The sequence below is a fragment of the Eleutherodactylus coqui genome, chromosome 11 (assembly GCF_035609145.1).
Source record: "Eleutherodactylus coqui strain aEleCoq1 chromosome 11, aEleCoq1.hap1, whole genome shotgun sequence".
NCBI classification, from domain to species: domain Eukaryota; kingdom Metazoa; phylum Chordata; class Amphibia; order Anura; family Eleutherodactylidae; genus Eleutherodactylus; species Eleutherodactylus coqui.
In genome coordinates, this window is record NC_089847.1 from 8,482,008 (window position 1) to 8,494,340 (window position 12,333).

At 50.8% G+C, this 12,333-nt stretch overlaps 1 protein-coding gene across 3 annotated transcripts in view; it reads right to left on the reverse strand.

The window, feature by feature from the left end:
- The window catches only part of PHKB (phosphorylase kinase regulatory subunit beta), a 177,273-nt gene that overhangs the window by 18,205 nt on the left and 146,735 nt on the right, over nt 1-12,333 (reverse strand). For all 3 annotated transcript variants that reach the window (XM_066583993.1, XM_066583995.1, XM_066583996.1), the window contains 6 exons: nt 11,627-11,709; nt 11,449-11,539; nt 7,385-7,446; nt 6,884-7,043; nt 6,721-6,802; nt 2,728-2,785 (listed from right to left, as the gene is read on the reverse strand). In XM_066583993.1, coding sequence (XP_066440090.1) covers nt 2,728-2,785; nt 6,721-6,802; nt 6,884-7,043; nt 7,385-7,446; nt 11,449-11,539; nt 11,627-11,709 — 536 coding nt within the window. The remainder of the gene's footprint in view (nt 1-2,727; nt 2,786-6,720; nt 6,803-6,883; nt 7,044-7,384; nt 7,447-11,448; nt 11,540-11,626; nt 11,710-12,333) is intronic.

Sequence of the window (12,333 nt, forward strand, 5' to 3'; positions counted from 1 at the left end):
CAGGATCCCACTTACTGCTTCAACCCTGCAGAGCATCGCTCCACCGGTCATAAATAAGGACGAGCAAATATGTGAAGCGTCACTTCAATGGTGCTTCCCCAGTGGGAGGATCCCCTCTCATACAGCCGACTATAAGGCAATACTGGGGGAAATTATGAAAATCCCAATGGGGTGACCCTCCAGAGATCACAAGACCCCACTGGGCACTGCCACCCACTCGTGTACCCATTATTAGAGGAAAGCTAGTAAGGACTAGTATTAGAGGATGGTTACAATGTGATGAAGCATGCAGGGACTGAATGGTGTTAGGTTTATAGCAGGATGACAGCACAGTGATGATGGGGGGGGGGGGGGGGGGGGGGGCAGGGAGGTTACTAGGGTGCATCCTAATAGTAGAACGTACATAATGTTTGTGCCTAATTTCCACTACACAGAATGGGCAGTAACTTTGTACTCCTTCTGCTACTGATCTCTCATTACTGTACACTATGTGGAATACTCCAGTCACCACCAAAGCTGCACTCTTAGTTTAAGTGCTGTACTTTGGGAGCTCAGTTGACAGTTTCACAAGTAGAGCCAAGTGCTTAAAACACTTCAGAGAAAGAGCAAAAAGTGGAGCAGGAGGGCAGCAGCTCAAAGGGGAGCGAGGGAGGAGCGGCAGCTCAAAGGGGAGCGAGGGAGGAGCGGCAGCTCAAAGGGGAGCGAGGGAGCAGCGGCAGCTCAAAGGGGAGCGAGGGAGCAGCGGCAGCTCAAAGGGGAGCGAGGGAGCAGCGGCAGCTCAAAGGGGAGCGAGGGAGCAGCGGCAGCTCAAAGGGGAGCGAGGGAGCAGCGGCAGCTCAAAGGGGAGCGAGGGAGCAGCGGCAGCTCAAAGGGGAGCGAGGGAGCAGCGGCAGCTCAAAGGGGAGCGAGGGAGCAGCGGCAGCTCAAAGGGGAGCGAGGGAGCAGCGGCAGCTCAAAGGGGAGCGAGGGAGCAGCGGCAGCTCAAAGGGGAGCGAGGGAGCAGCGGCAGCTCAAAGGGGAGCGAGGGAGCAGCGGCAGCTCAAAGGGGAGCGAGGGAGCAGCGGCAGCTCAAAGGGGAGCGAGGGAGCAGCGGCAGCTCAAAGGGGAGCGAGGGAGCAGCGGCAGCTCAAAGGGGAGCGAGGGAGCAGCGGCAGCTCAAAGGGGAGCGAGGGAGCAGCGGCAGCTCAAAGGGGAGCGAGGGAGCAGCGGCAGCTCAAAGGGGAGCGAGGGAGCAGCGGCAGCTCAAAGGGGAGCGAGGGAGCAGCGGCAGCTCAAAGGGGAGCGAGGGAGCAGCGGCAGCTCAAAGGGGAGCGAGGGAGCAGCGGCAGCTCAAAGGGGAGCGAGGGAGCAGCGGCAGCTCAAAGGGGAGCGAGGGAGCAGCGGCAGCTCAAAGGGGAGCGAGGGAGCAGCGGCAGCTCAAAGGGGAGCGAGGGAGCAGCGGCAGCTCAAAGGGGAGCGAGGGAGCAGCGGCAGCTCAAAGGGGAGCGAGGGAGCAGCGGCAGCTCAAAGGGGAGCGAGGGAGCAGCGGCAGCTCAAAGGGGAGCGAGGGAGCAGCGGCAGCTCAAAGGGGAGCGAGGGAGCAGCGGCAGCTCAAAGGGGAGCGAGGGAGCAGCGGCAGCTCAAAGGGGAGCGAGGGAGCAGCGGCAGCTCAAAGGGGAGCGAGGGAGCAGCGGCAGCTCAAAGGGGAGCGAGGGAGCAGCGGCAGCTCAAAGGGGAGCGAGGGAGCAGCGGCAGCTCAAAGGGGAGCGAGGGAGCAGCGGCAGCTCAAAGGGGAGCGAGGGAGCAGCGGCAGCTCAAAGGGGAGCGAGGGAGCAGCGGCAGCTCAAAGGGGAGCGAGGGAGCAGCGGCAGCTCAAAGGGGAGCGAGGGAGCAGCGGCAGCTCAAAGGGGAGCGAGGGAGCAGCGGCAGCTCAAAGGGGAGCGAGGGAGCAGCGGCAGCTAAAAGGGGAGCGAGGGAGCAGCGGCAGCTAAAAGGGGAGCGAGGGAGCAGCGGCAGCTAAAAGGGGAGCGAGGGAGCAGCGGCAGCTAAAAGGGGAGCGAGGGAGCAGCGGCAGCTAAAAGGGGAGCGAGGGAGCAGCAGCTAAAAGGGGAGCGAGGGAGCAGCAGCTAAAAGGGGAGCGAGGGAGCAGCAGCTAAAAGGGGAGCGAGGGAGCAGCAGCTAAAAGGGGAGCGAGGGAGCAGCAGCTAAAAGGGGAGCGAGGGACCAGCAGCTAAATGGGGAGCGAGGGACCAGCAGCTAAATGGGGAGCGAGGGAGCAGCAGCTAAATGGGGAGCGAGGGAGCAGCAGCTAAATGGGGAGCGAGGGAGCAGCAGCTAAATGGGGAGCGAGGGAGCAGCAGCTAAATGGGGAGCGAGGGAGCAGCAGCAGCAAAAAGAGGAGCGAGGGAGCAGCAGCAGCAAAAAGAGGAGCGAGGGAGCAGGAGCAAAAAGGGGAGAGAGTGAGAAGAGGCAAAAAAGATTTTTTTTGCAGGGGTGGTAAGGGCTAAAATTTTTTTGACAATTTATGCCACGAGCCGAAAAAGGTTGGGAAAAACCTGCTTAGATCCTAAACCGGCCTGTGTGGTCTGTAGCATCTAGCAGCATTGTGACTGGAGTAGAAGCATATGCATATGCAACTGCAGATTCCATTCTTATTCTCTCAAATCACTTACAGAAAACACTATTTTGTGTCTAAACGCTCGCCATTAGAACCGCCGGTCAGTAAGCCACAGACGATGTAGGACTTACCAGAGCTTGTTGCTGCCTGCTTTCCTGTAGATCCGCTCCATGAAGTCAGACGCTATGCCTGTCAGAGGGGGAAAAAAGTTTTAGAGCTGAAGTTTACATCACTGCAGGTATGAGGGGAAGAGGGGGGAGGCGGCTAACAACACTAACATGTGGCGTGTAATAGGTTTCCAACGAGACCGCAGCGTCGCCTCCACACGGAGAATGTTTAATTATTGGTAGCCTCTGGGGCCGGGCGGCACACCGCGCCGGAATATTTATTACACGCTATTTACACATTGCACAGTTCAAAGAACAAGAGAGCAAGAGCGTTCTGCTTCATATCATCAAAGGACGGGGAGGGAGACCCCCAAATCTACCAGGACACCCGCGTACATCTCCTGGGATGTCAGGATTTAAAGGGCTCATCCAGATTTGCAGAAATGTAGTTCGGAAAATTCTGCAACTTTTTAAGTATTTTACCTTACGGTTTTCAAGATGTATGCTTGCTGTCTGTGAATAGAACCTTCCAGAGGCAGAAAATCTCTCCTGGCCTAATACTTCTCACAGTTGAGTGTTTGCTACAAATGCATCTAGTTCAAACAATCCTCCAAGACTCCAGACTGGTATCTAGTTACCTTTTCTCTTGCACCGATATCAGGACAGGAGGAGGAATTCTGTAATGATGTGTTTCTCGCGCAGAGGATACACTGTAACAAACCTTAAGCTCGAAGTAGCGTTAGGTCAGGATGGGGTTTAAAGGGTTTTTTCCAAGAGTAAACTATGACCCATCCTCACATGTAACAAGGAAGAGGAAAGCCCAGCACTTCCATAAAAACGGAATCTCCTTTATTATATCATCATCAGTTGACAGTCCATAGCACAGTAAGAAGCTTACGCGTTTCGAGCTGTACACCTGTTGTTTATCACAGCATGCAGAAAATGAAAAGCCAATTGTATTTAAAACCATGAGGACCAATCAGAATGATGTATTAAAAAAAGGGCGTGACCCCGTAACAGCAAAGAGACTTATGGTCCTTTTAGACGGGACAAGCTGTAGGGCAAGTGATGCCCGCCACTCGTCCTAGTGTAACAGCATGGAAATGAGCATCACAGAAGTGAGTATGGCTCCCAGCGCTGCCGGAATAGAGGTGGATCGGGTCGGTGATCGTTCTCCCCTCCTCCTGCCCCATTTGCAGTAAGCGGACGATCATCCAGAAGCGATACTGCTGTTTACACTGAATAACACGCCATTCAATATTCCGCATGCAGAAACTGAACGACTGAACAATCTCAATCAGTTGCTGCATGCGTTTACACGGGAGGATCATCTGCGGGAATCTGAATGATTCTTTTACATGGACTGATACTGTTCAGATTCCAACGTCCAGCAAAAATCTTATTCCTAAGAGTAAATGCACGCCCAACTGAACGATGAATGATAATTCATTCGCTTGTCATTCGTTCTTCAGTTTATGCATGCAGAAAACTGAACGAGGTGTCGGACCGTGTAAACAGGCGGACGTTCATAAATGACAAGTGTTCGGAGATTCTGGCCTTCCGCCCCCGTATAGCGCGTCCCACATACATTAAATACCAAAGTCTGCATGTAACTATGTAAATAACGTAATGTAAATCGCTGTTCAAAAGTCGCTTCATACTAAACGTGTTCGAGCGGTCGCTGGAAGAAAAGCTGCGGCGCTTGTCTGCATATCCACCTACATCGCAGCATGGAAGCCTCGCATTGACAGCCCGTATTTCATGTCTGGACGGAGACTTAAATTCACTGGGTGACAACATGCTGGCCAAGGTTCTACTGCGCTTAGCAAGACGGCGACACCACAACACCGCAGTAATTCACGCCGGTGTCATCTTGTGGGAGAATGGGGAGATATTCATAAAAAATACTCCTTATCGCTGCAAAATTGCTGCTGAACGCGGTAGAAAACACCAGTTCAGATTGTTTTACTACATTATTTCTATTGGAACCTGATAATAAAACACTACGAGACGTGTGCGGTGCACCGCGTGGCTCTACGTGGCAGCCATGGTTTATATCGCCTCTATAAAAAATGATGCTGTATATCTGAATGGACAGCCAAAAATTCAGAATCAGATGAACGCGCTCTTATCTCTCCTGCAGGGATCGCTACTACTGTGTGACGAGGGGGCGGCTAGCCGCTCTTAAAATGGTGATAGCTGCATCCCCATCGATCAGCTGAATGTAGTGACAACACCGTATAGTGGCGGTGCCTGGTACTGCAGCTCAATCCCATTCATCTGAATAGGACTGAGCTGTTCTCCGGCCATATGATTGAAGAACAGGTTCTCACAGGACTGAGAAGAGGCTGTGGTGTCACCTGAGTACAGCGGCCTGTTCAATCAGCTGATTCCTGACCCCAGCCAATCAACTATTGATGACCTACTTGGGAATACATCAATACTGTAGTTCCGGAAACAAAAAAAAACATTTAAGCCTTTAGACGTAAGGACAGCAAGCAGAGATCTTGAAATTGCATGTAGGATGGGCCATTTAAAGGAATTTTTCAACCTTAAAATAGAAAAACACAAACAAACCTGCCTGGGCAGGAAGTGACAACCCCCCCCCCCCCAAACAACCATTACTCACCTGTCGCCCAGCGCAGCCAGTCTGATCCATGCTGAGGCAGGAAGTGATGACATGATGTTCACCGCTCACAGGACTGCTGGCCTCAGTGGCCACATGCCATTTATGCACATATAATGCTGACAGCAGCGATTGGCCACAGAGGTCATGTGAGCGATACACCTGACAACATTGCTTCTTGCATCACAGAGGGGTCTGGAGTGAATTGGACTGGGTTGACGGCACCGTGGAAGAGCCAGTAATGGCCATGTCATTTTTTTTATGCCACTCCCTACTGGGGACAAGCTTTTTTTCCTTTTTTTTTTTTTAAAAAGGTCAGAAAACCCCTTTTAACCCTTCAGTATCCCAGAAATGTTGTGGTCTGCACAAAGCCTGAGAACACAGAATTTTCAAAAAAGGCGAAAGGCAGCAGATTAGTGGTGCAAAACATAAAGAACGACGTTTCGACTACAGAGAGTAATGGAAACGTCGTGCTTTATGTCGGTGAAAGAATAAAAATACATCCCTTTAAGAGGGTCTCTGTTTTGCACCTCTAATCTGCTACCCTTCACCTTTTTGAAAATTCTACATTCTGGGGTCTGCATTTTACCCCTTGTGGGGTGTGCATTTAAAGGGCGTATGGCGAGCGCTGCTGATGACCGGGACTATAAAGCCTGAGGATGTGACATTACATCGGACAGACGCAGACATACAGGAGGACGGAGGATGCATTTGGTCTGTCCCTGGAAGGGTTAACCCCATTAGCGGGGATGCAGGGATGTAATGTTTGCAGCACAATGGCATGGAGCCTCCCGGCTAGTTTAAGGATAAGTGATTCTCATTATTAACTTATAATTTCCCTTTCTGGTCGTCCCCAAAGAAAAATTGAGGAGATGAGAACACAACCCTCAGTTTCCACCTCTTAATTAGCAGCTCAGACTCGTTAAGATTAATCGCGCTCGCAGGAATCAGAGTTTTTCAACATTTAATTGCTCTGAGGCCAAAAATGCAGAAGTACATAGAAAAACATCCAGGAGGAAGCAGGTGTCTGCCGATCCGTGTAATGGGAGGATTAACCCTTACTCTCCAGGAGGGTACAGCAACCCGACGGCACATTAAAGAGACAGGATCATTATCCATTGGTGGGAAAGCTGGGTGGCAACCAGTAGGGTGCATATTATGGCTCGCTACATAGGCAGACATTGATCGTTATGCAAGATCCTGGGAAAGCTGAGTGGCATATTATGGCTCGCTACATAGGTAGACATTGATCGTTATGCAGGATCCTGGGAAAGTTGGGTGTCAGTTCTATGGAAAGCCATAACAGTATTGTCACCCAACATCAGGGGAGGGTTTGTATTTCTGATCCTGATACACAGGGGTTAACGACACTTAATAAAGTTGTTACTCACCTTCCTTCGTGATAAAATTTGGCCCTTCCCTCTTAATCAGGACGCTGAGCAGCATGGCCTGAGAGGCCAGGCAGGTGCAGTCCTACAGAGGGGATAGGGGGAAAAGGGTTAATGGACGCCAAATACAAGCCATCACCGGAGATGAGCGGCTCGGGGGGCTCACATTCAGTTTCTGCAGGATCTCGTAGGTGGGACGGGCTTTCCATTCCGCTATGTTGATTTCAGGCAGTTTCTCACGGTCGGCGATTGGGATGCTGGACTGCCTGTTGACCTTTGAGTGTTTTGGCACTTCAAGCTCCTCGAAGCTGTGGAACTCCGGGATCCTGGGAAAAGATGGACAGCGCGGTCAGAGCGCCCACGGGCGGCGCAGTCAGAGCGCCCACGGGCGGCGCAGTCAGAGCGCCCACGGGCGGCGCAGTCAGAGCGCCCACGGGCGGCGCAGTCAGAGCGCCCACGGGCGGCGCAGTCAGAGCGCCCACGGGCGGCGCAGTCAGAGCGCCCACGGGCGGCGCAGTCAGAGCGCCCACGGGCGGCGCAGTCAGAGCGCCCACGGGCGGCGCAGTCAGAGCGCCCACGGGCGGCGCAGTCAGAGCGCCCACGGGCGGCGCAGTCAGAGCGCCCACGGGCGGCGCAGTCAGAGCGCCCACGGGACAGGATGACTTACACTTCTGATTCATTGATCCTCAGGAAGTCCAGTTGCTCCACCATTGCTCCGGATATTAGAGTCTGCAAGAGAAAACGCATGCAGTGAGCAGGTGGAAACCCCCGGATCCAGTAATAAGCGGCGCCTGGCCCAGATCTGTGCACAGATCCTGACCCTTCGGGCGCTATTACTCTTGTGATTTACTTCTAATTGGCGGGCTGCACCTCCACCTGCAAGTTTAGCGCAGTAATCATCGGTAGAGCGCAAGCGGCGGCCACTAGTGCCGTGTACTGGCAACATCATTGGGGTCTGCTCAAGGGTCTAAACACCCTGATTTGTAAGTAGTGCATTAATATCCATTGTTAGACGTAAAGGGGTTTTCTAGGTGTAAACTATTGATGGCCCATCGGCAGTATAGGTCATCCATAGTAGATGAATGGAGTTCAGTTGTCAGAGACCCCCACCAGTCAGCAATTTGCTCAGGCTGTGTTTTTGCATTCAGACAATTTCTGCAGGAAACTGACAGCTCTATTCCCATTAAAGTGGCCAACCTTGGTATTGCAGGCTCAGCTCGCATTGAAATGAATAGGAACTTGGCCTGCAATACCAAGCCTGGCCACTGCAGTGAGAATGGAGCTGTCTGCTTCCTGCAGAAATCAGTTCATTGTATAAACACACAAACCCAGCAAACAGCTGATGGGCGTGGGTCCCAGGTGGCAGACCCCCACTGATCTATTATTGATCGCTTATCCTGCTGACAGTCCACCAGTAGTTTACAATTCGACAACCCCTTTAAGTAACCTAGAATGATGTGTTTATACTCAAGTCAAAACCAAAGCTACATTCATAGCTCTGAAAGCTTAGCAGTAGGGCACAGTTTGTATTTGGTAGGGTTTGAATCTGAAATTAAAGGGGTTATGCAGGCATCGGCTGAAGCGGAAGGGCTGCCCCAACCCCTGTGCAGCGGCTGGCGGTTGTAAGTGCAGCTTCCATTGAAATCAACAAAAGCTGCACTTGCAATTACGACCACCGACCGGCCGCAGTGCTTTTGCTGCAACCCCGGTGTTTCCCGGCAGCCACCGCCTGGATATCCCCTTTAAATAGTCGTCTCCTAATTGTCATCGCTCCAGAAGTAACTTTACGCTTTGCCCCCATCCCCCCACCCCTTAGTTTATGGCGCTGGGAAAATAAAGCTTTTTTGGAATCTTTCCTGTAAAAAGATGAAATCCGAATTATTTGGCAAAAGCTCAGAGCTGTTGGAGGTAAATCACTGCATTGGCCGCCACTAGAGAGCATTTTAAAAATGTGCAATTATTTTAATGGTTCTTCTCCACTTTCTTAAAGCTTCGTCATTAATTTAAGTGGTTGGAAGGGGGAGGGGCGCTGCGAGAAGAAAAACCCATCCAGTATCTGAGGAAGTGGAGGAAAAAAGCCCAAAACATCCGGAGATGAAGTCTGTACCTGTTGGAAAATGTTTCTTCTTACACTTACAGGAGATGAAATCACCAATATATAACTCCCGAGATATAAACGTACCTGCAGCAGGCGCGACGCCCCCATCACCCCCCAGGGTGCGGACGTGTAGCCCTAGCCAAACCCCTTGGGGACTGCAATACCTCCTGCTACTGGTCTCACTAATGGGCTTTAAACCTGCACATATATTGCATTAAGGTGGTGGCTTAACTGACTGACAGCGGGGCTCCTGCTCTAACTGCCAGGAACGGAGAAACCTCAGATCCTGGCAGTCTAACCCCTTACACCCCACAATGATTGGTAACTGCGGTATGTAAGGGGCTCCTTCTGTCATTCATTGGCACCCCACAATGTGATTACAAGGTACCAGTGTGTTCCCATGGCAGCCAAAAGCCCAACAAACATGTCTGCCATGTAATGCAGCCTATTAGACCCCGCCTCCTGCAGTCTAATAGGCTGCTTTCATAGGCTTAGTAGACTGCACTGTATGAGTATTGCAGTGTATTATCCTAGCAATCAATCACATCTTTAAGTCCCCTTCAGAGAGTAAAAATGGTGTCAAAAAAAGTTTAGTAGAACTTTAGTTAAAAAAACAAAAAAAAAACACAACACATTTTTTCCCACAGAATGTTAAATTGGTAAAATACATTATTTTTAATAAGCACATAATCGGCATTATCAGGTTCACAACGACTCAGACAATGAAAGCATTGTATCAGAATGCGGCGATGCCGAGTCGGGCTTTTTTTTTTCTTTAAAAATGTGTTTTGATTGTTCAAAAGTAACAAATAAAAAATGTATATAAACTTGTTGCCGATCAGAGAGGGAAGTTATGGTACTTTTACTGAATGGTGAACGCCGTAAAACAAAACGAAGAACAATGGCTGATCTTCTAACAGGTTTTCCATCTTCCTCCAAAAATGTAATAAAAGTTCTACAACAGATTATATGGACCCCGGAGTGCGGCCATTAAAATATACAACTCTTCCCAAAATACCGGCCCTCCTACGGCTGTCAGCGAGTTACGGCTCTTGTAATGCGACGATGAAAATCGCTCTGTCCCCAAGGCACAAAATAGGCCGGTCACTGAGGGGTTAAAGCAACAGATTTATCTGCAGTCCTATGTAAATCAGCAATAATGATAATATCTCGTTGAGCTGCTACATCTGCAGAGAAAAGTCAGAAGTACGGAACATAACTCAGATCAAGTGGCAATATACACACAACAGGGGTGAGGGGGGTGGGGGGGAGACGGGGGCGGGGAGGGGGGAGGGCTGTTCTAATTTACGGTTTGTATTTGTAACAGAAAAACAGAAATACAAAAAACAATTAAAATTTAACGAAATTAAAATTAAACTTGTCTTTTTTCTGCTGTTCTTGTGAGAGCCGCCAATGAACTGGCAGGAAGCGGCAGCGGAGGGAATTACCGCCATCGACTTGTCACTGACGTGAGATTAAAGTAAAGATGAAGGTTTGGAGCGATTCGCGGGTCTATAAATAAGTAAACAGAGCTAAAAGCGCAACGATTGTAGGAAACACAATCCTGTCAATTATTCAGAATGACTCCGCTCTGCAGCGGCGCATCCACGCAGCCGATGTAGCAGAGCTGAGCTCGTCCTTTCACTCATAGCAGTATCACCGCCTCATCTGTAGATTTACATAGGACTGCAAATAAACCATTAGCTTCATACCTGTGCAACTAATATGTAAGGAACTCCGCTCTGCTACATCTGTAGCACCCAATGTATCAACTACAGCCCAGGAACAAACATGTCAATAGCAAGTTCAGCTCTGCTATGCGACAGGGTCATGCCACCAAGGCAGCAGATCTGTGGATGTAGCAGAGCTTAACAGTTGGGCAATGATGCATATGGCCGCGGTCACTGGACTCCTCGAGGTGTCAGTGGATGCCCCATTATGCCCATTCTTCATTCGGTGCCCAAAAATGCTGCGTGGTAAATATGGCGGCCATTACAGCAGGCACAGAAGTTCTCATCGCACTTTCTAGGAGTCCTGAGGGTCTGCGCTCCTGTATCTAAGCAGATCTACTTCAGTATGGCAGTAGGAAACAACTTTTGATGTTGCCTATCAAGTCCCGTCATAGGCAGGGTTTGATAGGCATCTATGCACGGCAGTCCTGGGAGCCTTTAGGAGCCCGCCCTACGGTGACTACTTAGACGCAGGGTCAGCAACTTGTTCAGGACATCCTGAACGTGGCATCTAAAGAGTTAACTGCTGCGCTCAGAGCCAACTGGGAAGGCGTCAGGTACTGGGAGCTGTCGGCTATCAGAAACAGCTGATGGCTACGGAGCTCGGCTCCTGTGCCCACTCCGTACACAGTTTACAACTGCCGGATGTTAATTTACATTAGGTGGTCGTGAATCGGTTAATGACCACCCCCGAGCGGGTAGGTGTGCAGGGGTGTAATGGTGGTCATACTGGTCATCACCCAGCTTTACCAGAACCAGATAGAACAGCTGAATACAAGGTAGGTGTCCTTACGGCGCTGTATATAAATCGACACTCCACTGTAGCTGCAGTTCCTGAGGTCACCACTAGTCTCCGCAGATATTGGAGAGCTCCATTATTATACCCCCGAGATATAAGCTTACCTGCAGTCTGTCCACGTGAACTTTGACACCTGCCACATTTCCATTCTTAAAGGAGGCCAGCATGTCCAGAATGGGGATAAATCGGCTCCCCCTGGAAGACAGAAGTGGGAGGAAGGGGTTACAAAGGCCGCGGCACAGACTTCAATAATCTGAAATGTAACGCCCCCCCGTACTGTACCGGATGTTATCCTCCCGAATCAGAACCAGGAACAGCGGGCGCCCCTTCATCTTCCAGTACTGCCGGATGAACTGCAGAGCGTTCTGCAAAAGGGACGAGATCCAGACATCACCAACACTGCCTGGAACTAAAAGTCCCAGCAACTCCACTCCCTCAGCTATATTCCTGTAACTCCTACCGCTCCGGGTCAAGATGTAGGAGGATGATGCATCACTCCAACCTAAAGGACTTCTACCTCCGATCTTGGGGGACAACCCATCACCTTCATACACCCTTTCTAAAAAAACAAAACAATCTGCCCCCCTAAAGAAGTTGTCATTTTACTGCAAGTCTCGTCCTGCGGTTCCATCTCAGGCAGATATACAAATGATGAGAGTTGTGGTGATTAGATGGACGGTCTTGTCACCTGAGGCCCTAAAGGTGGTTCCCCCCCTTGACCTATAAGAGGCTCTCGGAGGCCCCTTGTGTGTAGTGACCTCTTCTTCCGCTTGTAGAGCTTGTTGACCACTAGACGCCTCTACGACGCAGAGAAGAGATTTCACCCCGTTACCAGAGGGGGGCGCATTAATGGGGTGTGAGAAGCTGGATGGTCGTATCCATGAATTGTCCCCCACCGGCCATTCTGTCCAGGCTGTTAGGAGGTGTTGGAACCAGTGGATGGGGGCACACAAAGTGACCAGGCTCAGGACGCCCCCTACAGACCACCA